Source organism: Sebastes fasciatus, chromosome 23 (assembly GCF_043250625.1).
Source record: "Sebastes fasciatus isolate fSebFas1 chromosome 23, fSebFas1.pri, whole genome shotgun sequence".
Taxonomy (NCBI): Eukaryota; Metazoa; Chordata; class Actinopteri; order Perciformes; family Sebastidae; genus Sebastes; species Sebastes fasciatus.
This window is the reverse complement of record NC_133817.1, coordinates 8,141,740-8,168,628: the sequence shown is the minus strand read 5'-3', so window position 1 is coordinate 8,168,628 and position 26,889 is coordinate 8,141,740. Positions and strand designations below refer to the sequence as shown.

The window sequence follows — 26,889 nt, the reverse complement described above, 5'->3', positions numbered from 1 at the left end:
GAAAAAGGATGGCAGAGCGGGAGATAGATGGAAAACTGAAAGAGAAAACTGGGAATTGCAACCAATGAGAGAAAGAGAGGAGTAACCTTTTCCTACAGCGACTTCCATAATTGGATTTTGACTTTCTGCAGTGTGTGTGTGCGTGCGTGCGTGAAGCAACTCCTGTTCCACCACTCAACTCAATAGATCAGATAGAGGCCTGAGAAAATGACCATTTCTTCTCTCTCTCTCTCTCTCTCTCTCTCTCTCTCTCTCTCTCTCTCTCTCTCTCTCTCTCTCTCTCTCTCTCTCTCTCTCTCGGTGGGTTAGTCGACACACACTGAGACACAGTTGAAAAGTTCATAACACTCTCACACACACACACACACACAAAGTCAATACGCACCGTTTTATTTATAGCCCCGGTGTTTTTATAATTACAAAGCGGCTACGTGATATAGATTTTATGAATTTACGATGCGGGTTGCTGTGTTGGAGCGCAATGAATCAAAAACTGAGAGTTTGTTCTTCTCTTCTGTGAACTTTGTGCAGCTGAATTTAGTGTTACGGTGAGTTTATTCATCAGGTTTTACAGTATCTTTGTGTGAAATCACGGTAGGGGTGGAAAGGAGAAAATTACATCAGTGTAGACTCAGACTCTGCCCAGTGACAAGAGCAGATATTTAACATTTTTAAATCAAATTCATTTGAATTTTCATGTAAAGGCAGGACAAGATAAGGGAAATTTGTGGATACTATACACATGAAGAGGTTAAGCTTGAAATATGACCAGCGTACACTGTGGTGTACGATAAAAACAAAGCAGCAAACTGACATTTAGTTTTACTGCAAAATGTTGTTTGAATTTGTTGGACAGTCGGATGGAAACCTGGGCTTACTCTATCAGAGAGATAACAGAGGAGAGAAGAGACGAGAGAAAACAAGGAAACCAACAGATAAGAGAGAAGTTGGAAAGGACTGCAGCCTCGGACCACTGAAGTGTAATAATAAAATTTGAAAACAGCAGATGGCAGAGAAGAAGAGGAGATGAGATGGGGTTGACAGACTGCAGAAAGCAGACAGGCTGTACTACAAAAACACAACATTTGTTTGTGATATTAATCTTTTATTAAGATATTTCTTTAAGAGAACAATCCAGAATAGAAGCTCGAGTTACACTAAATCCATTCCAGTCGTCTCCTTATCGTCCCTTTGTTTGTCTGTTTGTGAATTAGCAGGTTATCTTTAAAAACGTGACAAATTTCAATGGTGTCTGGTAGAGAGATATTTAGGCTACGAGCCAAAGAAAAAGTGATTAATTTCTGGTGGAGATCCAGGATTGTTAGACAAAGTAGGTCATTTTGTGTCATTAAAACAACACATTTAGAGTAATGTGGAGGTTTGGCAGAGATATGCACTTTTTGATCTTTAGGTTGTTTCTTTGGGGGAAATGTTTTAAAACCTGTGAACTGTTGCAGAAACAGAAAAGTCATGTTAAGTGTCCTTTCTCCATATTAATGTGTTAGTCCAGTCCCACCTTCTATGATTTAATTAGTTAAAGTATTTTTAGCTGAAATAAACTAAACTTGAGTTACTAGCTGTTACTATATTCAGTAGTTTCACAGATAAAAACCATAAAGCAGTACTGTCACCATAGCAACTTTAAACGACTTACACCACGTATATATTGCTTGTTTTAAGCCTCTTTTTAACAACCTTTTCTTATCTAATAAATCATTTTCAGGTAGATTCCTTGAACTCTTGAGCAACCGTCTAAGCTTGTGAAACGTAAATCCTTAATTTGATTTTAATCGGAGAAATTAAGGAGGTTTTGTTCAACTGTTAAGTAGTTTTATTCAATCCAAGTAGAAACATTTGACCTCTGCAGCTCAAAAACCTCACATACTGAGAGTTTTAGAACAAAAATGTACAATAATAATAATGGTAATTCCTTTTCAAGAAAATTTAATTTCTCGTGCATTTCAGTTTTCCCACCACTACTAGACAAATCCACCGAGGAAAATCTGAGTATGTGACATCATTTTAATATTTGAGATATCAGCTCAAACTCAAATGATCTTGACTTTTAAAAAACATGATATCCAGACTGTGTTGAACTGTGGCGGAGAGGGGGATGAAGAGAGAAATGAGAAAAAAGTTTTTTCCAGTGTGAGATATTACGTAATGGTCCATACTGAAGATAATAGTCAGATAACAAAGCGCAGTAATAATATGATATATATGAAATCCTCAGCAGGAAACTAATATCCAGCTGTTATCGCCTGCCAAGTCGTAGAGGAGAAATGAAGGAGAAACTTTATATTAAAAGACCCTGCGGCGCTTTGTCTATCTCACTTCATATTCTAGCTGAAATCTGCTCAATAATGCGACTTTTGACTTCTGCTTATTAAAGAGATGCTTCTCTCTGCTTCCTCTTCTTTTTGTTACTGTGGCAACTCACTCAGAAAACTGATTTAAAGGTGAAGAAATAAACTCAGGACTTGTTGCAGAGTGAATGCCTTCAACAACACAAATCAGATGTTTTTAAAGAAAAGCTAGTCACATTATCAGTAAACAGTGATCTTAATGTTTATTCCCGCACTTATGGAATTGTTTTTCACCAAACGGCGTATAAATAACACGCCAATTTCTTAAGTAATTTTGCGGGTTCTCACCATGCATTTTTTTGCTTTTCACGTCATTTCATGGCGTGGCAATATTAGACACTCAGAGCAAGCGCATATGAAGAGTGAGAAAATCTGCATAGGGAGAAAGACAGGTTGGATGGACGGGTCTAACAAACAATTGACTTTCTCCCAGGACACCGCTTTTCCTGTCAAGTGTGAAACAAAAAATCCACCGTTGACTTATTCAGATCAACCTAAACCTTTATCTTTTCCTAAACCTAACCACGTAGTTTTGTTTGAATTCAGGTTAACCATATGTTTAAAACTGCAACCGTTGCAACGTTAACCACGTGTGTAAAACTGCAATCGTTGCAACATTAACCACCTGTTTATAACTGCAACCGTTGCAACGTTAACTGCAACTTAAAATTGTGACGTTAACCATGCATTTAAAACTGCAACTGTTGCAACGTTAACTGCAATGTTAACCACATGTTTAAAACTGCAACCGTTGCTACCTGCAACCGTTACTAACCACGTGTTTAAAACTGCAACCATTGCTAACCACATGTTTAAAACTGCAACCGTTGCAACGTTAACTGCAATGTTAACCACATGTTTAAATCTGCAACTGTTGCAACGTTAACCACATGTTTAAATCTGCAACCGTTGCAACGTTAACCACATGTTTAAAACTGCGACCATTGCAACGTTAACCACATGTATAAAACTGCAACTCTTGCAACATTAACCACATGTTTATAACTGCGACCGTTTCAGCATTAACCACATGTTTATAACTGCGACTGTTGCAACGTTAACCACATGTTTAAAACTGCAACCATTGCAACGGTCAACAAGCTGTCTGCTATCTAGCTAGCCTGCATGCTTTGCAACTGCTGGATGTGGCACAAAAATATCTGTTATTGCAGGTTTAGATATGTAAAACCTCACAGCCTAAACCATGACAGATAGACGAGAGAAAATAAGTGAGACTTCCTGGTTAAATTGAGGATTAATTGATCTTTTAAAAAGTTAAATCAACTCACAAAAATATTAGTAACTCCATAAAGGTTTTGTGTTCAGAAACTTTCTGTATCTAAAGTATTGAAACCACATAAGTTCAGTCTTCACTGATGTTGTACTGAGTGTTTCCACCCACAGGAAGAACACTTTTTTTTTGTTTATTGCAGCTCTCTCTCTATAACCTCTAAGACTGCAGCGCCAAAAATCCCACGTTCGTTCATATTTTATTCATATTTCATGATGCATATATTTCTGTCTGCCTCTCTCAGGGGTCTGCAGCTCCTACACAGCGGTCACTGCGCTGCTTTCCATCTCCTTTTCTTCCAGCCACCTTCCTCTCTTCACTTCCTCTTTTCATGTCGGGACCCCCCTCTTCTGTTTACTCCCAGAGGCAGAGGTCTTCAAAGAGAAACCGACACTGACCATCTTCCTCTTTCCTCTTAACTCGCCAACAAATGAAAGGTCTTCACTGGCCTCCCTCTCTGCCTCTCTCACCGTCTGAATATCTTCAAACCATCTAACAGGCATCACCCTGGGAGTTTGTGTGTCTATATTTACACTCAGGAAAGAACAAGTCAATTGAAGGAGCAAGTCTCTTCTTCTTTTCTTTTTTTGCAATGAAGTGCTCGGAGAGAAAAATAACAGATTAGATCTCACAAAAACCCCAAGAGTATAGAGACAGAAAACACTCTAAAAGTAAGTCATCACAAGGCCAAAGGCAGCTCAGCAAGGCTTCAACTAACAAGTATTTCTATTAATCAGCACAATAATCAGCAGATTAATTGATTGTTTGTTTTGTGGCCGTCATCATTTCTTGCAGCAACAACGGGACGTCTTCAAATGTCAGTCCAAACATTCAAAATGCTATCAAAAAGTACAAAATACTCACATTTAAGAGTACAGTGGGCAACCTCCGGGTATGAAAATTGAAGCCAATGTTGAAGTGCCTTAAACCTGCATTCTTTCTAACAGCCAGCAGGGGGCGACTCCTCTGGTTGCTAAAAGAAGTCTGATTGTATAGAAGTCTATGAGAAAATGAGCCTACTTCTCACTTGATTTATTACCTCAGTAAACATTGTAAACATGAGTTTATGGTCTCAATCACTAGTTTCAAGTCTTCTTCAATACAGCATGATGTTCATTTAGTAAATTATGGTCCCATTTAGAGTCAATTAGACCATAAAGCAGGGGATGCTTTAGGGCGCGGCTACCTTGTGATTGACAGGTCGCTACCACGGCGTTGTCCGGTCTGGGAATTGTCCGTGTTTTCGTCTAATCACTTTAAGTCTTTAACAGCGTGTTTTCAGTTCATCAAAGTTATTTGTAACATTTTGGTCGCCTAACAATGTCTTCGCTTTCGGTTGTAATTGGCTCCACCCTCTCGCGTCACTTCTGGTTGCAAAAGACCAAGATGGTGACAGCCAAAATGCCGAAGTGTCAAAATGTCTAGGCTTCAAAACAGCAGTCCACAATCACATGAGTGACGCCACGGTGACTACGTCCACTTCTTATATACAGTCTACAGTGTTAACTCAGTGATGGAATGTAACAAAGTATGTTTACACACGTACTGTACTTAAGTATACATTCAAAGTACTTGACTGTTGTTTTGCCTGACACTTTCTACTTTTACTTCACTACATTTCAGAAGGAAATATTGTACTTTTTAATTCACTATAATTATCTGACAGCTTTAGTTACTTTACAAATTAAGAATGTTGCATGAAAATATATGAGTTTATAAGGTTTGTTGTCTTATTATAAATTAAACTACCCAACATGTATGAAATGTATGATACCACCATCATCATCACCATCATCATCAACACTCTACTGCAGATCAGATTTGTCCCCAAACAGCAGCATGAGTCAACAACTATTTCAATCTGTGTGACCCGTTTCCTGTCTCTCCCTGCCTCACTATTCTAGCTCCTTTATCTCAACATCAACACACACAGTAGGCAAACATAACAGGACAGTGCAGCGGTTCGTCCTAGTCATAACATCCCTGCTGTACATACTGTGCTGTCAGCTCGGCGAGAGTCAGTGATGGAAGAAGTACTCAGATCTTTTAGTTGAAATCATTGGTAATACCACAGTGTATAAATATTCTGTTACAAGTAAAAGCCCTGCATTCAAAATCTTAATTAAAAGACGGCTGCAAGCTAGTGTTGACTACCGCTGGACTGAGGACACGATCAAAAATGCTCGGCGGCCATCTGATGTAACGTTACACGCTAGGTTTCTCCACCAAATACGTGTATATATCTGACCACGTCTTCTACTCACTATTGGCACACGGATCTGGAGAGTCATTTTGTTTAGGTTGCGATCTTTGGTGGTTGCATAGTATTGCACTCCGCCGTTCTTCCGTTGCCAAACTACGGGCGCACACTTAACGTACGTCATCATTGTTTACAAACTGTGAAAGGGGTCTATATTCGAGTAAAGTACAAGTACCTCAAATTGTACGTGAGTACAGTACTTGAGCAAATGTACTTGGATAATCAGGATAACCTCCTCTCACCTCTGTAACACCCAGACTCTGCTCCTCTCTTCTTCTTCTTCTTCTGAAGTTAATTCTGTCTGCCGTCCTCACTTTGTCGTCTTATCTGCCCTCAAATACTCCCTATCACACACACACACACACACACACACACACACACACACACACACACACACACACACACACACACACACACACACACACACACACACACACACACAGTCTCTCTCGTTCCCACAGTGTGCAGTGGTGTAATCAGCGCTTCATATTGTAACAGGAGATTAGCGCTGCTCAGCTAAAAATCACAATCTGCCCCGTCAGATAGCACAGCTAGCACAGGCTGGATCACACACACACACACACACACACTCATGGCTGTAATATAGAAAAGTGCTACCTGCAGCACCGGCGACGGACCTCTCTCCGTAATTGGTGTCTTCTCTGGTATCATCAGCCTTTACAGCAGCTCTTTTATAATTACCCGGACCGGCCTAATAACTGGAGAGATAATGACGCTCGGCTGAGTCTGACCTCCCTCAGCTGACCTCATGTTGACCTGAAACTGACTCCAGAGCTCCTCTCACCTGGTTTTTATGTGCCGGGTAGAGTTTTGACCCCTCTTTGACCTCACAGCGGGGGATAAGTGCGCTGACCTCTAATGTCGTGTCTTGCAAAACAAGTCGTGTTTTATGCTAAACTGATGGCTCGACGCATGTTTGACTCTGCTGGGGACTGGATAGAAAGTCTCGACGTCCTCTCGGAGCTTGTAATTGACATTTAGAGTTGCTTCCTGTACGTTCAAATATCAGCCTCAGTACTAATTACTCAGTGTGTTTACGTGCACTTAAGTAACTTGGTAACGGCTTCACTTTTTTAAATACTATGTAAATGTATGATTAGAGAAACCAACTAGAGGGGTAATTAGAGGTAATGATCATAGACTGTATATAAGAAGTGGACGTAGTCACCGTGACGTCACCGATTGGTTTTTGGACTGTCGTTTTGAGGCCTCAAGTTTGGCATTTTGGCCTTCGCCGTCTTGTTTTTTTGCAACCAGAAGTGACACGAGACGGCGGAGCTAAGTACAACCGAACGCTGAATAAGAGGTCAAAGGACCCCTTTGAAAATGGGCATGACGGTTTTTCCTCGCCAAAATTTAGTGTGAGTTTGGAGCGTTATTTAGCCTCCTTCTCATGAGCTTGTATGACATGGTTGGTACCGATCGATTCATCAGGTTTTCTAGACTCATATGATGCCAGTATCTTCACTCTAGCTATAAAACCGAGCCACTACAACCTAAAAATCACAAGTTACATTAATGCATTAAAGAATTTAACGTTGTTATTGCGTTAACTTTGACAGCCCTAGTATTTATATATCCTAAACATGACAACAACAGGGGATCTGTAAGTATTTGGAAGCAAAGGCTGATAAGATAGAGATCCAGCGAGCAGTCGTTTGGGGTCAATCAGGTGAAGGACGGCTACGTGATGATGTCTATCTGATTTTTTCCTCGAAGACACAAAGTCAGGAAGTGACACAGTTTTCTCAGACTGAGTGACAGACTGGAGTGGTTTTGTATTTGTGTGTTTGTCTGTCGTCAATGAACGCTCTGGTTGTTGTTCTACATCGGTGTATTTGTTTCCTCCTGGCTGTTTATACAATACACACACTCACTATTAACACACACACACACACACATATCCTCAGGCTGAGAGAGAGATGTAGACTAAAGGTCTCTCTATCACTCTACAGCAGCTGGCTGTCACTGACTGATACCACAACAACTTCTACTGCTGCTTTACACACGCACACACACACACACACACACACACACACACACACTCTCTCTTACACAACCTCCAGGCTGCTTTAGCATTTTGTTTGCTTGTTTTTCGCTAAGAGGCTGATGGAAGTTTTGAAAAATGTAAAACACACACACACACACACACCCTTTCTATCTGCTGTGTTAGCTATAAATGTGACACACACACACTCACACCCACACACACACACACACACACACAGACCGTGGTAGAGTACCATTTAGCTGGTAATAGCCTCTAAATTCACACTGCTGCATATTAATAATGCGGATTTCCCTGCTAACACCCTCATATAATGAACTGGGTCAGACACACTCATTGTATTTGTGTGTGGGTGTGAGTGTGTGGGTGTGTGTGTTTCAACTGACTGTACAGATGTGTGTGTGTGTCTGTGTGTGAGTAAAAGTGTGTAACTTTTAATACCCAGTAATCCTTTAAATTTCCTCGGCTCTAAACCAGGGTCACACTCTTTCTGTGTGTGTGTGTGTGCAGGTGTGTGCAGGTGTGTGTGTGTTTCTGTGTGTGTGCAGGTGTGTGCGTGTGGTTTGTGCCTTCCTACCTTCAGTTCCTGTTCCTCAGCCAACTCCTCCGTTGACCCCGATAGTTTTAACAAACAACGCACTCGTCCTATTATTTCGATATCAAAGCCTGGCTGGTTTCCCTCAGTACAAAGGCATGTTCATTAATGAACACAGAACAGACAAAATAAAGATGTATAAGATGAAAATGAAAATGAGGATGAGAGTGAAATAAATTCTCAGTGGCTTCTGCAATAATATCAACCTTTTCACATCACATTTGTTCATATCAGAACTAAGACTTAATGGAGCTTTAAATGGACATGTCCTCTGGGAGAGAGGACTCAGAGGAGTCTAATGAGTGCCTGTCTCGTCTGTAGCTCTATAATGTTAGAAAGTATAAAGGCTGTCTTTCCAGGCTAGTTTTCATTAGGGCTTAGTTTCGGCTGGCATGTCCCAGAATGCACCCCTCACTACTTAAATCTTCCTCTTGCACTGACTCTTCATTTCTTCTTCTTTTATCTTCCACTAGCTCATAAATTCACATTGATATGCAAGCTTGTTTTTTACCTCTTTGTTGGCGTCTCTCCTCACTTTCTGTTCGTCACACACACACACACACTGAATAAAGGTGTGTGTTCGCCCTGAGCTAGATGCTGCAGTTTATTATGTACAGTTTGTAAGATGAAACACTGGAGGGTTCATGAGTCTGCCGTTATATTGTCAGCAGAGCATCTCAGCACCGTTTCTCTTCATCTCAGCTTGAGCTCAGCAACAGACTCGACTGTTAAATTAATCATTTGTTGTTGACTTGAATAACAGTGTGTGAGAAATGACCAGTTTTTCTTTTCTGAGAAAACAAAACTTCTAAAGCCTGGCTAGCGTCCCCGAGAGTGTTAGACACAGTAAAAAGTGTTGGGCTGGATGGACCACATACCAGGGTCGAAGAGTATAGAAGCAAAGAGGCGAAACTTCGGCGCTTTTTTGACAACAGCTGCTAGATGGCGCTGCGATAGCGCTGCCGTTCTAATGTGTAGGGAACACCCAACCACCCAAGATGGTGACAACCAAAATGCCGAACTCGAGGCTTCAAAACGGCAGTTCACAAACCAATAGATGACGTCACGGTGACTACATCCACTTCTTATATACAATTTATGGTACATGAGCAGGTTGCAGTATTTTTCCCATCTTGTTATATATCCTCCAGGATATTATTATTTTTAAATGTCTGTTATTCCCCTTTAATATTTCAATCTAGAACTAAAAACTTGAAATCACCTGTAATGTCATTTTTTTTTTTTTTTTTTTACATTGTACGAGATGTTTCTAGTAGTTCAGTTGGAGCCAGAGACAATACGCTAACCCTCTGACTCGACAGAGTTTAGTTTGGTTAAAGTGGTCACCCAGTTAGTAACGCTGCTGTGTTTCCCAGCAGGCTGTGTGTTGTGTGTGTTGATAAGGCAGTTTGGATGGAGAGTCATGCAGTAGAAAAGGTAAAACAGCACTATTCTGGCCCGATCTACCATGAAGCTCCAACAACCAGCTGTGCAGAGAGTGGACCGAACATCAGGAGCATCTGCTTCACACTCAGCTGCTTCATAATTCATGTCTCTGCTGTTTGTTGTAGTTCAGTCTGTCTACGCCACTTCCTCTCCATCTTCACTTCATAATTCAAAATTACATTTAATGTGAGAAGTTGTAGTGAAACTCCACCCATATTTGCTCCAGTCTTGGAAAGTGAAAGAAGTTTTATCCCTGAAAGTCATTGCAGCACGATCCTCTCCTCCGCTGTCATCTCCATGTTTTCTCACCTTAAAAACACAGCTAAAATAAGGTATTTAAATCAGGAGAGACGCCTCGGTTACAGCCGAAACTCTCAGAGTACAAACTGTAACAGGAGCGAGCTGGAAACCGAATGTAAATGTGAAGTCTCGACTTGTAACTCAGCATGACGTCTCTTGTCAGTTCATGTAGGTGTTGGATATGGATTACAGCCTAGAATAGACATGAACATTCACCCAGAATAAATGAGTTGTGATCAGCTGTTGTGAGTGGAGCATAAAGGCCGCAGTGTGTTGGGAAAGCTGCTTTGAAAGGCTCACAGACCGTGGAAGAAGTAGAACTACAGCAAAGCTTCCCTCTAGAGGAAACACAGCTTTGTTAGCAGACTGAAGAATAGCAGCACGGATGACAACCGTGTGTTTTACAGCTATAACAATGCCTGTATAGTAAAACAACATGTATTTTATTACATATAATATACACACACATTGTAGTTTATTTTGACTCAATGCCACATACATCGTCCTGCTGCCACTAATACTATGTATATACTGTATATAGTATGTTCACAGTATGCTACCTTACGATCAAACGGCAGACAGACAAAGTTAGCAGCTTAGCTAGTGAACGTCATGAAGATTTTAGCGGCTAAAGAGACAGATATTTCCCTCAGGAGTTGGTGGAGACCAAAAGCGGAGCTAAAAGAGAGAGAATATTGGACTTACATTCATCAAGTGGACACAAAAACTCCTAATTAGGGCTGTCTATCAATTAACATATTGGATTGCGATTAATTGCAAATGAATCACGCATTTTTTATGTGTTCAAAATGTACCTTTTAAAGGGAGATTTGTCAAGTATTTAATACTCTTAACAACATGGGAGTGGACAAATCTGCTGCTTTATGCAAATGTATGTATATATTTAGTATTGGAAATCAATTAACAACACAAAACAATGACAAATATTGTCCAGAAACACTCACAGGTACTGCATTTAGCATAAACAATATGCTCAAATCATAACATGGCAAACTGCAGCCCAACAGGCAACAACAGCTGTCAGTGTGTCAGTGAGCTGACTTGACTATGACTTGCCCCAAACTGCATATGATTATCATAAAGTGGGAATGTCTGTAAAGGGGAGACTCGTGGGTACACATAGAACCCATTTTCATTCACATATCTGGAGGTCAGAGGTCAAGGGACCCCTTTGAAAATGGTCATGACAGTTTTTCCTCGCCAAAATGTTGCATACGTTATTTATCCTTTTTCATGACAAGCTAGTATGACATGGTTGGTACCAATGGATTCCTTAGGTTTCCTAGTTTCATATGATACCATATCTTTACTCTAGCTTAGAACTGAGCCAGCGACAACCTCAAAATCACAAGTTGCATTAACTTTGACAGCCCTAGAAAAATATTATTCCTCTTTTCCTCTCTCTTATTCTGCCCACTGTTTCACTCTTCAACTTCACTTCAACGTAACATTAACAAAATCTTGAAGAGTTTTAAGTTACTCGCGTGCAGATAGTTTGACATTCACATTTTCAACAGAGCGAGGTTCAGCGTTGTGCACAAGAAGGCTGGTTGTCCAACAAGTCAGAATCCTTGGAAACTCAGATGAACCATTGTTATGTCTGGATTTTAATGAGTCACTGTGTGTGTGTTGAGTCGGCTTCCAGCAGCTCTCAGCCTGGGAGGGAGAGTTATCTGTGCTTTAATCAGCCCTGAACAGAGGGAGACGAGGAGAGAGAGCTCCCTCTTTCTCTTTCTTTGGGTCTGTAATAAGGCTTCTCGCTCTAAATCCTTTAATCTGAGCAGGAATGAAGGCTATATCTCTGTCTTCTGGCTGCAAAGAACAATTTCTCCCTCTTTCTTTCCGTCCTTTTTGCTTTCACACACTGAAACACAGCCTGCCTTGTTAATTGAGAGCTGGTGGAGCTGCTCTGTTTATGTATATGTGTGTGTGTGTGTGGAAAGGTTAGCAGCAAGTTCAAAGGACTGCAAAAAGTTAGGGAAACTTTTTAATAATACAAGTCGGGTTCAAACATTTGGACGGGATTCCCATGCATGAGCAGAAACACACACATTTATCTGAGGTTTCCTGGCAGAGCTCCATGTGTGCAGTCAGTCAGCGCTAATTATTTTTGGATATGACTGTAGAGACACAAGTTCTTTAATAAAGTGCTTTTACATTCAGTTCTCGCTCGATTTTCTGCCTCCGTAGACGAGACGGAGTGTGAAGAGAAGCTGTAAATCTGCTGGATTGTGTCCAGACATGTAATGACTCGACAGCAGCAGCTGCCGTCATGGAGGCTGCATGCCCACCTCTGTGTTCACATACTAATACAGACCCACCGTATTCCTCTAAACACATCACATTTCATGGATCTATACAAAGAAAGTTCCTCCAAGCAAACACGTGACACTTTTCACTTGGCGTTCTCCTCATATAATCTGCCCTTCAGCCTGATTTATAATCCTATTCTCCGAAACACCTCCTGGTTTTTCTTCAAAAAGATAATATCAAGTGATTTTTAATTTCCATTCAGGAAGTTAGGCTATTAACGAGATATTTTCATCACATGGCAATTAGCAGCATGTTGTTGGGTAATGAGCACAGCACTTGATATAGAAATATCTGAATATATCTAAATCAGCCATCAATAAAAGTCATATTTTAATACAGTAACGTTGCTTGATATGCAGCATTAGTGTAGTGGTGGAAAGGAAAGTGAGTGACAAGTAATTATTTTTTATTGATCGCACCATTGGGGAATAATTCTCCCTTCATGCCAGTGTTTAGAATATGTTTAATATATTTAATAGAGCTGTCAAATGATTAATAACTTTTAATGGCCATTAATCGCATGATTGTCCATAGTTAATCACGATTAATCGCACATTTTTTATCTGTTCAAAATGCACCTTAAAGGGAGATTTGTCAAGTATTTGATACTCTTATCAACATTAGAGTGGACAAATATGCTTACTTTATGCAATTTATTATTAGAGCGTAAGTTTGGAGAGCTATTTAGCGTTCCTAACGTAAAACAAATTTGAGTTAGCGCGTTATTATCGCATTAACTTTGACAGGCCTGATATTTAATGATATTTAATGATGTTTTGACTACGACAAAAAAAAGAAAACGTGACAGTAGCTTACTTGTTTATCTACAGTACCGAACGGACCGTCGGGGCGCAAGACTAACAGCGTCCCGTCTTCTCAGGAACGATAGCAAATTGTTTTGGGACTGAGTAAGCTCACTATCGACACGTCCACTGGACGCACCCTATTTTTTCCCTGATGATGCTACATTATGAACAACAAATCTGTGTTCAAATCAGCAGGACGAGAGCTAGTTAACGTTAATTAGCTCTTGTCCTGACCATTTCAACACGGGAGTTGCCATTGATTTACATTATGATGCTTTCAGGCTCTATTCAGTAAAAATGACTTTTATAGGGTGAAGGTTACTCCTAACGTTATCATGATGTGTTCAATTGTAATCTTGTAAAACTTGAATAAATCCAGTTGTTTGAAGGAGATGTTTTCACAGCAATATAAAATAGATAATAGAGAGGGAATTATGACCTGTTTAACTTCTCTAACAAAAACCAGAATGCAAACGGTAATAAAGGAGTAGCTGTTGAAGTACATGGGATTTATTGTTTTACTTTTGTTTTATACCGTGGAATTGAATTGGTATTGGTATCGACTACTACATTTCTGGTATCGTCACATCCCTAAGTAGGAGAGAAAGTAATCAGAAACGGACTAACGCATTGTTTGTGTTTTTGTAGGAACATTTGGAATAAAGCCTGAATCATCCTTAAGGGTTACATAACATACAGTACCTGTATCCAAACAGTGAGGAGACGTTTTCATTTCAACTAAAACCAAAAGGAACATTTTTAGATGCTGAAAATGAACCCTTAAAATGCAGTGACAGAACACCTGCCAGCTTTTTGATCTGTAGTTGATGTTCAGGCTGCCTTTAAAACAACATCAGCAGGATCTGGAGCCGGTTAAGTCTACAGAAAACGTCAATCACGACATCTTAAGGACTTAAAAATGAGTCGCTGTGAGCTGTCAGGACGCTCTGACAGTTATCCCCATATGAGCCCAACAGAATGAGGTGCACTGACGGAACGAGTCCTCGGCGCCGCGCGACACCAACATCCTTTAATTGCTTCGGCAGAAACTCTGACAGGGCAAAGAAAGCAGTTTTTTAAAGTTGCTGGAAACGCTGCTTAGCTATGAGAGATAATTAAAGCAGGGATGGTGTTGGTATGCAGCGCTGATACAAACACACAAGGACACACGCGGTCCAATCAGTGTGTGTCATTGTCAGGTTAATGGGAGGTGTACCAGGATAGAAAGTGGTTGTTAATCGCTCACTCCAGCGCAGAGGACACAGCCACTAAATTACATTTGCATAACACAGAATTAATCTGTGTGCGTGAGTTTACCGCCATGAAATGGGATCATGTTTTTTCTCTTTTTACTTCTCTCTTTACCTTAGCAGGAAAACTTTCAACGCATTGATGTGAAGTCATATTTATTTAAGAAGATTGATTTCCTTCCTTCCTTCCAGGCAGTCGGTGGATTTCACTTCATTTCAGGGTGCTGTGGAAATAAATTTGCACTTGCTTTACATTGGTAATCCATCACAGGGAAAAGCTCCTTGCATTTATTTTTGTCAAACTTATGTTTTTGTGGTTTGTCACGGTTTTGTGGTTTGTCACGGGTGCGTTCAAAGACGCTATTTGTTCATCAGCTGCCAAAAAGCATCCAATTAACAAGAAAAACTAAACCCAGAAGACCAACTGAGAGCAAATGTCTCTAAATTAGTTGTTTCTTACATTAAAAATCTTGAAGTCACTCAGACGCCTGGGAAATCTTGGATGTCTTGGTGTCCTTGAATGCACCATCAAATGTCCCTATTCTAAACTGCATTACCACACATCATTAACAAGCCAATTTCTGCTTTCTCAAACAAGTTTCATGTCTCGATTTCTCTTTTGATCTATAAATTGTTTGCTTGACTGCCTGAAAACAATCAAAACCTCGAGTTTCCTAACTCTTAGCTTTTGGCGTTTATGCTTGACTTAAAGGATTCATCGATTATCAAAGTTGCTGATTAATTTTCTCTCAACTGCTTAATTTGATTCATCGGCTCGTTTCAGCTGAAAATGAATGGAAACCATTGGACGAGATTGAGAATAAAGCTAAAAATCTACAGAGATGTGATGGAAAATGGTTGGCAGTAATGGGAAATATACTGCAGCAAGTTTGTTTCCTTCCTGATTTTGATATCGGAACTTGCGTATCGGCCAATTCCAAGTACCGATCCGATACCACTGTGTGTAAGATACGTCGCCATTTTACTGGTGGGATTTTCCAGTGTAAACTATTGCCAGATTGCTGACGTTTTGCTGTTGCACTCTCCGCTAGCATCTGCCCGATTGGTAGGTTGTATCTAGAATGTAACACACAAGTTACGAAACTCTCGCGAGATGGTTAAGGCTTGGTATTGGCTGTGTTTGCCAGGTCGAACAAGTCCGCCACCATTTAATCGGAGTATGCAAGGCTCTATGTTAACAGGAATATTAGTGGAATATTCATTTTCATTAACCATGTAACCACCTTAATAGGAGTATTGACTTTTTAGGAATAAGGGCAAAAATCTGAATTATTTGTGCATGTAAGCGTAGTCAATGTTAAACTAAATCTATGCATAACACCTCTTACACACCAGTGTAACCACCAGTCAAATGTAATGTGTGATCTGAAGGTGGTGCCAGACTGAAGTTTATGTTGTTATGTATTTATGTTGTTGTATTTATCTGTCCCCCAGTGGAGAAATAGTTTTGCACATGAAAAAAATGAGCAAGTGTTGTTGCCAGACTTTAGCCTGAGGCGACTATCGCCATCTGTAGAGCCACTGCTAGCTGGTGTTGAATGGAGGAAGTCCCCTGATGGCCTGAATGCTTTTATTAAGCAGAGCAACACGGTGCTATGCTGTCATTTTCTGGCATGTAAAACGGTAACACGTGAGTTTCTTCTTCTACCCAGTAATACCAGTGTCAGTGTTGTTTAGTGGTGAACTGGTTAATGAGTTCCTGTATTTACTGCTCATTGTATCTCTGTCCTCTCAGTCAGTCCTCTGTGTCTCTTTCAGTTCGTCTTTTGTTTGTTTGTTTCTGTTCGCTGTGTCACTGCCCTGCTGGGATGTTACCAAGTGGTACTATATACACAGTACTATACTGTGTGTATGTGTGTGTGTGTCTGTGTGTGTGTGTGTGTAAAGCACTCAGTTCGTTAATAACCGCCGGCCTCTCAGGCCTTCTATCATCACACTAATCCTCTTCTCAGAGGTCGACCTATTACAGGGTCTTATTTTGTCATCATGTAATAATGTGAGATTAATACAGAACAGGGTTAGTAGTGTAATAATATGCATCCTCTCAGGTTTACTCAGCTCCTAACAAATGACTTCCTGGTGTCCTCTTTCTTACTCTGTCCAATTAGAGTCGTCCAATTTCAATGAAACAGCTCAATGTCGAATCTTAATTTGATATTAAATTGCTATTGCTGCCCCCTCTTAGTCGATTAGTCGACTAATTGGTCATTTTGGTCTTAGTCAACGAACGTCGTTTAGTCATTTTTATGCTTGTTTCATGCTGAATGACTTATTACTGAGAAACGTATGAGCACATCTCTGTTAAACACCAGATTTAAAGTGGTGCTTTTTTTTGTGATTCTTTGTGGAGAAACTCAGTTTCACAGATCTGTCGATTAAATCAGCTAATCGATTAGTCGCCAAAATCGTATGAGAGTTAGTCGACTAAGAATTTCTTTGGTCGAGGACAGACCTAGTTACAAGCAGCTCCAAAGGTCTAAAACATTTTTAAATGATGGAAACCATATGATGTTATTGATTTAGTATTGAATTGAATTATGTAATCAGTAACAATAATTGATGCCCAACAGTCGCTGATTACAGCTTCTTAAATGTGATGATATGCTGCTTTTTGCTGATTTATATCATTGTGAATTGAAAAATGAATGGATTTGAAACAATTAATTGATTAGTCCATTGACAGGAAATTAATCAGCAACTATTTTGATAATCGATCAACCATTTTTTCAAGCAAAAATGTCAATTTGATGCTTTTGGTGATAAAAAAACAAAATATTTTGGGGGTTTTGGACTGTAGGTCGGATTAAACAACACATTTGAATATGGGGGAATTGTAACAGGCATTCTTTACTTTTTTCAGACATTTTATAGACAAAACAAATCAATTAATCAAGAAAATAATCATCTGATTAATCTATAATGAAAATATTCATTAGTTGCAGCCTTAATATTGAATATCTTTGGGTCTTTGTGTTGGTCGGACAAAAGCACTTTGGACTCATAGGATTAATTATTATTAGAGTAGAGTAATGAAACTTTAATGTCCCTGGGTGGCGATGTGGCTTAAGGCAGCAGTCAATAATAATAAATACAGAAAATATATTGTTATGTGCATTCACACTGTTGTCAAGCATTTTATAGGCTAAACAACTGATTGATGAAGCAAACAAAGATGTTTTCTGGAATTTATATTGTTGTTTTCTTTATTTCTGCACACCTGGATTCTTGTCCTGGACCTGAAACCATCTTAAAGTCCGGTTCCTGTCTCTCTGTTGGTGTCTACATTAGTGTGTGATGCAGTCTGTGGACTCTGGTACCGGTAGATCGTGAGTGTGTGTTGGTGATAGATGAGGTATAGCAGCTGTGTGTGTGTGTGTGTGTGTGTGTGTGTCCTTTTCGGTCTTTTAGTTTTATGCTTACTTTGTCTCAGCCGTGCTCTCCTTCAGGCCTCTTCATTACCACCAATAAGAAGTCAATTTCCCCTGGGCTCGGCCAATCATAGCTCCCATATCCCCTCCAGGCCCGGCCAATCAGCTTCAATGTTCCTCCGGCCCGATGTCATGAATGGCTAATGACGCCCGGTGGTGGGCAGGAATGCAAATGAGACCACATCAGGGCTTTCCTGACTCTGAGAAAATATATAGCCGTAAACAAGAAGTCAAAGATTGGAGCAAGAAAATAAAGAAATGGAGAGAAATAACACATCGTTATTGGACATTCGAGCAGTGCAGACATCCACACAGTTAACGCTAAATGTCTGGATGTTAGTTTCACACCAGATTCACCTTTCAGACTGAAGAAATAGTCAGTAGATGGGATATCATGATACGCCAACATGCTTCATCATGACTTGACCAAATGCCACCAGCGTGTACATAGAAAACAGCAGGTAAACAGGTGTTTTGACGTGCCACATACGCAGCCAGGTTGTGTTGCCCTTTAATATTTGACCACCTGTAAATACCAGATTGGAGTTGAATTATTACTCCATTGATTGAACACATAAATATCAGCTTACTTTATTCTTTATTTGGATCCCCCATTAGCTTTTGAGTAGTATTAGTATATATAAATATCCTGGAAATGTTTCATTGTTAGTTAGTTAGTTAGTTAGTTAGTTAGTTAGTTAGTTAGTTAGTTAGTTAGTTAGTTAGTTAGTTAGTTAGTTAGTTAGTTAGTTAGTTAGTTAGTTAGTTAGTTAGTTAGTTAGTTGGTTAGTTGGTTGGTTGGTTGGTTCGTTATTTAGTTGGTTGGTTGGTTGGTTGGTTCGTTCGTTCGTTGGATGTTGGAAATACATCATCAACTCAACCACTCTGTAGATTAATCATATCTTAGTTTGGTCTTTATTGTATTTTATTGTATTTATACATGTTGATCAGTGTCTTCTTGCAGTTGGACACACAACTTTTTTGGGTTACAAACTCCAAGACAAAGTCACACAAAGTCCAAGTGAAAATCAATTAAACCAAACTTTACAAACCAAAATTACCATTTTTTGGTTGTTGTTATGAACTGATGAAGACTTTGAGCTGTGTTTGAAAGCTCCAGAAGAAGCTAGACCTTTTAGTAAAGATTATCCTGTCTAAACCATCTCCTTAAACAGAATTTCACTCTACTTTTACAGTACATTTTGGTACTTTTTGGTGACAATTTTTGACAAAAAAATAGCCTTGATTATCTTCTCTTTACACACTGGTCGTGCAGTTTCTGCAGTATTACATCATTTTGTAGTTTTGTTACAGAAAAGATAAGAAATGTAATATTTAGTCTTGGGAATGAAGTATAATTCATTGGTTTTGTATACATGAAATGGAAACCAGACTGTTAAAGACCTGTCATGTATTTAAACGTTTCTTTTTTGGGTAAAACATTAGACTCAGACCAACATCTGGACAGACAGACAGGTCTAACGTAGAGACAGACAGTCAGTAGGTCAGAGAGACGAGCAGACAGACAGACAGGACCATAGATGGAGTCTCAGATCTTGTCCGTCCTCCGGGGATCTGGTGTGTCTGAAAACGGGTTTTGTTTGAACTGTTTCCCAGCGGTGAGGATGTAAAGACAGAGACAGAGAAAGGCAGAGAGACAATGTGAATTACAAAGAGAAGTTAGAAAGAGAAAAGCTTAAGAGGTTAGACAGAGAGAGAAAATCAGTCAGGCTTTATTCCCCTGGCTGGAGCCTCGGCAGACATTCCTGGATTTAGTTTCACTCCAAACTTTTCAGCGGAGAGGTCAGCGCTTAAGACTTTCACAAAGTATGCACTCGGGATTTTAATGAGTCACAGATTGCTCTTCTCTCTCCTGTGTGGATATAAAGTGTGACTCACTTTTCCATCACAACATTTTATCCCCGCTGCTGGTTACTCTGGTTTTTCTACCAAATATGTCCTGCTGGTGGGTGCCAATGTAATCTCTCCCACACAGACTCAGTTGTAATATTATATTCAAGCAGACTTTCATTCCCAAATTTCTGTTAACCCAAACCAAAATATGCCAAACCTCAAACTGCGCCACACAAAACCAGAATAAATGCGAGGGAGAAACCGAACGAGTGCTGCTGTTTCTATACAAGTGTGCTGCAGAAAATAACCAGTTCACGTTATTTGCATCATTGATTAAACTGCTGGTTGTTTTTTTCACAGTTAATCAAGTCATTTAGTCTCTAAATCAGTAGTTTCCAACCTATTTTCCTTGTATCTAAGAAAAGCTGAGCCTCCCCGATGTCATCACCACTAAAAAAATTACAAGTCCTCGAACAAATCCTCAATTTGAATCAACTTTCTTTAATGAATATACCTCGTCAGTTTCGTCAACGCAAATAAAGTGATGATGTCTTGACAGATTGGAAAAAAGCGAATGCAGACACATAATATGATCTTTCTTTTGTTAACAACTTAATCAATTTAATATAATACCGTTAGTAAATAATATAATTGATGGTGCTGTTAGATTGCTGCTAGACCACCTCATTAATACAGGTGCATCCTCCCTTTGAGTGCGTCAAGCGGGAGTGCATTGAAAATGTTGTTTTTGAAAGGCTAAACGCCAACAAATGTTCTTTTTTCACTGAATACTTCGTTAGATTTTGCTACTAAGTATCATATATCTTTTTAAATAGTTTTATATACAGACTTTTGTATAAATTATCCAGTAAGTGTGTTATTATGGTTTTAGTTATACATTTTGAACAGATCAATCGCGATTAACTATTTTAATCGATTGACAGCCCTATTAATGAGAGCTGTAAATGGGTAGTAAAACATTAAGTAAAAGTATATAAACCTGTGTGAAACACTGAGGCTCTGTAAGCGTGTATTTTCCCACTGTAATACTTCCTAAAACTCTGCATTGCAGCCATTAAGACCACCTGACTCCTGATATCTGTGGATAGGTAATTTGGGCGAGCAGGTGGGTACAGAGATAAGTCTTTTCACACTAATAAATCCCTTTTGCAATAAAGCGAACTGAAGTGAATTCAATTTGGAGGGAGTTAAAGGAAGCGGCCAGTCGATTGACCACCAATCAGAGCGATCTGATAGCCGCTGCTGTAAAGCCGATGATCGGCCGGTAAAAACGTAAATAAATGAACACGATGGGACTTTAAGCTGTTTGATTTATCTGGGACAGAAAGCAGAGCTGTAATTAAAACAGTTTTATGATGCACTCAGTAAAATTTAGAGGGGAGAATCACCTAAAATTGACCTGATATAGTTGCATCACTATGAATGTTTGTGATGTAACTGAGTAGTTTTAGAGCTACAGGCCTCGTGCAGCTATAATTAAACACACCCATCCAGACTAATGGAAGGAGAAACTCAGGATGTCAGAAAACTAATTGCTACACTCCGTCTCTCTCTTCTCACACTCACACTTTCTTCTTTTGTCTTTGCTAATGTAATCTGGCTCAGCAACTCTCTTCACTTTTTAGCCCGTTACCTCCTCTTCGTCCTCCTCCTCCTCCTCCTCCTCTCGTTCTCCTCCAGTAAAGGATGTTCTTGGTTTAATGAGAAGCTCCTCATTATTGCTTCTCTTTGCTCTCAGCGTTCATTCGTTTCTCCTTGAGTTTTGTGCTGCTGTTGGTGCTGAGCGTCGCAGAACAATGTCATGAGCGCTGTTGAAAGTCTGCTTTGTTTAGAGGACGAGAACTGACTGTCTGTGTCTCTGAATTCGAGTTCACTGGGTTTATTGTCAGGACTGTTTGTCAGGAACAGTGTTCGTTAAATAGTTTAGGGCTCTAGTTTACCATTTTTTTTGAGTAATTGGCTGTTTCATTAAGCAGCAAATAAATATAAATGTACAAAGATTAAAATGGAAGGTAGTTGTTTTAATGTATTTTAACATATGTATGTTTTCCCACAGTTTAAGGAACATTTACCAACAGTAATATACTGTAATTTAATTCATTTTGACTGTAAAACCTGATCTGTGTTTTTACAGTTTATTACATATAATTTTGTGGTACGCTTATTTAATGTAATTTGACAGTATCCGAATGGAAACTTTGCCGCCAGAATTTTTACCATTTATACCACACAGCTACTAAATGTTAATTAATTCAGAACTTTAAACGGTTAATTGATTTAATTGTTAGAAAATGAATTGGCAATTTTGATCAATTAATCTGTTATTAATCAGTTTGCTGGTTCAAGCTCAAATATGAGGACTTACTGCTTCTTTCTGTTCTATGTAAATACATGTTAACACAACGGGCGATATTGAGGTCAGCCAAAATGATCAAGGTCATGTCCATATATCGTACGACAAGTCGGTAAAAAAAACTATGGAGGAAAAATGTAACGTTTCTTTCTCTTCTGTGTTTTTCCACCAGACATGATGGAGCGGTGGTGGGCGTGGCAGTTTGCCCTCGTCGCCCTGGCAACCATTTACCTCATCCCCTCCCACGGTAAAAACACGGAGTTCCCCTCCGACACTCTGATCAACAACGTGGTGATCGACCCTCACTCGGGTCGACTTTACGTCGGCGCCGTCAACTACCTCTACCAGCTGAACCGCGACCTCCAGGTCGAGTCCCGCACCGAGACGGGCCCCAAGAAGGACAACCGGCAGTGCACGCCGCCCGTCACCGAAGAATGCGATGAGGCCGTGGACACGGACAACCACAACAAGCTGCTGCTGGTCCAGGAGGCCAAGGACATACTGGTGGTCTGCGGCAGCATCTACAGAGGCATCTGCTCGCTGAGGAACCTGAGCAAAGTGGAGGATCTGATCTACTTCAGCGACACCAAAGGAGAGAAGTCGTACGTGGCGAGCGCCGAGGAGAGCGTCTCCGTGGTGGGAGTGATGTCATACTTCACCAAGGATAGAGACAACTTCACCGTCTTCCTGGTGAGGAGTTATTAAACACACACACTCACACACATATAACTAAAAATGAATATAAATGATCACCTGCATCTGTGATGTTGTGAGAGAAAACACAATTAAGTTGTAATTTGTTGTCGACGGAGGATTTAAATTGACAAGCCATATGGGAAATGAGCACTCATCTCAATGTTTATTTATTTTATTTATTCACACAGTATCAGTGAAGTCTTTACAAGATGTTTCATGATGTTATTTCTTCTCTCTTTCCTTCACATCATAAAACTTTCGATGGTGCTTCTAATCAAATCAGAATGTTTTACCCTCAGTATATAAGGCCATATTACACAAACTGCCTCCTCATTTATGTTCGCTACTGACTCCTAAAACTAGTAGCTGCAACTTTCGGTCAAGCGGACAAGTACGTGCTATTCACGTTTTTGCTCCCTCATCTTGATGTGAGTCATTATAAACTAGATTATTTTATAAGCATGGAGGATTCTTACAACAGGATGAAGGAGTATTTGACCACTGAATGTATACATCCTGCTACTGAAGTCATTGTTTGATGTCATTTGCTCCTTAAGTTTAAAGGAGCAAATGTGGCAAAAGTCCAGTTTTCACTGTCCTTTTTAGCTCTGTTTTGGTCGCCACAAACTTCTTTGAAAAAATATACGGCTCTTTAGCTGCTCAATGATCCACTTTCTTCACAATCTCGTTTCTTGATCCGATAAGATATTGATAAGTGCCAGTCCAAGTCACAAGTTGTAATGAGCAGAGTGTAAGTCAAGACGCAGTCTCTGAGGTCTGAATGTTGACCGTTAGATTGTAATGGCATCTGAAAATATACCTTTCAACTTAACTTTATATATATAGTACCTTTCATACAATCGTGCAGCCCTTTACAGAGCACGATCAAAACAGCACAAAACAAAACAAAACAAAAAATAGACAATATTAGATCGAATTTTGCAAGACTAAAAATGACTATAATAGACAATAAAATATAAAAATAAATAAAAGTCACTAGAATAAATAGACAAAGGAGATAGAAATTGTAGAAAAACAATGATTGAGGCGACCGAGGCAATAAATGACTAGGCTAAAAAGATACTGTATATCTTAAAGTTTCGTTTAAAAGTGTCCACAGAGGTGGTGGATGCAATGCAAAGGATTAAATGTGACTGTTATTGTTCTGGCGTTTTACCAGGTCAAAAGCGGAGACATGTGTCTAAAGTTTTACTTGAGCCTTAATATTTCTGCTCTCAAGTCAAATCAAGTCTTCGGGGAGTCGAGTTTCCAGAAAGTCAAGTCTCCGACCAGCAGAGTCGAAGCCAAATCTGACAACTAGGATTTAACAGATGAAGAAAAATGGATATAAAAACAAGTACTTGTGGTTTGGGGAGGGCTTAGGAATTGGAGATACTAGAAATAAGAGCTAGAAATTCACTTCACTAAGCAGAGTAGTTAAAGTAGTAGACCTACTGTATGAGTCTAAATGTCCAAATGACTTTTCCCACGGCCTCTTTACATGAGTGTATCGTCTCCTCCGTCTCAGGTCGGTAAGGGCTACGGCGGCCACGACAGCACCAAGCTGATCTCCACCCGCATCCTCCAGGACTACGGCGACTGGGTGGTCTTCGACAACATCATCGAGGCCTCGGCGGTGCAGGCCAACCCCTTCGTCCTGCGGTACCTCCACGACTTCCGCTTCGTCTTCAAGGACGGCGGCTTCGTTTACTTCCTGTTCTCGCGGACGCTGGGGGTTCAGGACACCAAGAACTTCACCTTCATCTCCAGGATGTGCGAGGACGACCAGAGTTACTACTCGTACACAGAGCTGCAGCTCAACTGCAGCGAAACCAACGACACCAACAAGTACAACAAAGCTCAGGTAATGATGCCTGCCGCTGGATAGGCGGTCAGCAGTTTTATTAAAAGGGCAGCAGTGACTCAGAAAAACACATTTGGACATTTTTACATGTGGATGACTTTGTCTTAAATTGGAACCTTTTTGAGAATGCCTCGCTCCTGACCCCTGAAAAACTGTATAAATTGGATTTAAAATGCTTCTGAACCTGAAATAGCTTCAATTTCTGGGGTCTCCACTCTCACTGTACGTCTTTTATATATCAGCTAAATACATATTTTTAGTGTGAATATCTAACATTCAGCTCTTTTATCTCCTCCTCGTCTCCCAGGCTGCCTACGTAGCCACACCAGGTGAAGTTCTGGCTCAGACTATGAACACATCAGGCCGGTATGGACCGGTTTCAGCCTCCGACAAGGTTCTGTTTGTCACCTTCATGTCTGATGAAGACCCGTCTACTTCAGCCATGTGTAGGTTTCGCCTTAATGCTTGAAGATGTTTATGATATTTTATGTTGGCTGTTGTTTGTCTGTTTGTTGGCAGAATGTCCAAAATATGTCAAAACATTTCATTGAGATTTGGCAGAAAGTTTGGCCATGGAACAAGTAGAAAGCGATTAGTTTTTGGCGCAGATTTAGCAGTGGGAACTTCTTGCATTCTCTCTAATATCCAGCAGGGGGCGACTCCTCTGGCTGCAAAAAGAAGTCTGATTGTATAGAAGTCTATGAGAAAATGAGCCTACTTCTCTCTTGATTTATTACCTCAGTAAATATTGTAAACATGAGTTTATGGTCTCAATCGCTTTAAATTTGGTTAGTGATTTTTGACATTTTATTCTTTGGTTTACCAGGAAACACAGACTCAGATGTGTCTATTATTATGAGAGGAAACTGACAGGTACAAACGTTGTTTTTGCTCCTGATTGCAGGCATGTACCCTCTTCGCTCAATTAATGAGCAGCTGGTGGAGATATTAGGAGCCTGTTACAGCTACAACGGCATCATTAACGGAAAGACTGCCGTCTACTCGCCGTACTCGTCCAAGTCTGAGGATCCGTGCAGCAGCAGTAGTGGGGTGAGGAAACCCGTCTGTGAGTCGGAGATAAAGAGAGACTGAAACTGTTCACAATAACTCTGTAATAATATGAATGTTTAACTTGTAATTTCTTTTCTGCTCTATTAGAAAAGCATGGCAACCAAATACAAGTGTGGAGCCGAGTTCCTGCCCTCCCCGCTGGCCAGCAGGGCCGAGTTCGCCTTAACGTCTGTGCCCCAATTGGCCCGTAAGGGTCACATGACCGCCGTGGCTGTGGCTGTGGAGATGGGGCACGCTGTGGCGTTCCTGGGCACCGCCACCGGAGAGGTAAACACTGACTTTTGTCTCACCATTGTTTTACATTCCTTCTTTTCCTACATTCCTACCTATTTTTCCAGTGTGTACGGGGATTCACTTTTCCCATTATAGTCAGTTAAAACATGTACAATATGAGCCCAAATGTGGAAACGGTTAAATCTAAATCATTAAGACATTAATGTTTTCTAATGCTGTTAAAGGTTTGTATTTTACGACGGTGTATTAGGGCCATTGAAGGTAAAAAATAAATAAATTACGGAGCAAAAGAGAAAAAAAACTCTGAATTTATGTGAAAAAAATAAAATATTCTCTGAGATTAACCTCACAAAATTACGAGAAAAACATTAAAATATATTAATTATATTATTATTAATTTATGTTAATAAAAGAGCACACAAAAAACATGACCTTAGCCTCGCTCAGGCGCCATCCTTACCATAAGAACACTACTTTAGGCGCAACAAAATTTAGATGGCAGCTAAATTTGGAAGTATTTCTGAGTTTTTTCTTGCAAATTTATGACTTAATAATATCAGAAAATTCAAGGTTCTTTTCTCGTAAATTGGTGAGTTTTTTTTCGTAAATTTACCACTTTAATGTCGTATATTCTGAGTTTTTTCTCGGAATATTACCCGCCTCCCCGGCT

The 26,889-nt window shown here is 40.0% G+C and overlaps 1 protein-coding gene across 5 annotated transcripts in view; it reads left to right on the top strand.

Annotated features, from left to right (window-relative positions):
* LOC141762240 (plexin-B2-like) overlaps positions 1-26,889 on the top strand; it is a 163,760-nt gene that overhangs the window by 92,371 nt on the left and 44,500 nt on the right. For all 5 annotated transcript variants that reach the window (XR_012592761.1, XR_012592762.1, XR_012592763.1 and 2 more), the window contains exons 4-8: positions 22,527-23,044; positions 24,579-24,914; positions 25,222-25,360; positions 25,819-25,964; positions 26,073-26,252. Coding sequence is in view for 2 of the 5 variants with exons in the window: in XM_074626254.1 (XP_074482355.1) it covers positions 22,529-23,044; positions 24,579-24,914; positions 25,222-25,360; positions 25,819-25,964; positions 26,073-26,252 (1,317 nt within the window). In the remaining 3 variants the exon portion in view is untranslated. The remainder of the gene's footprint in view (positions 1-22,526; positions 23,045-24,578; positions 24,915-25,221; positions 25,361-25,818; positions 25,965-26,072; positions 26,253-26,889) is intronic.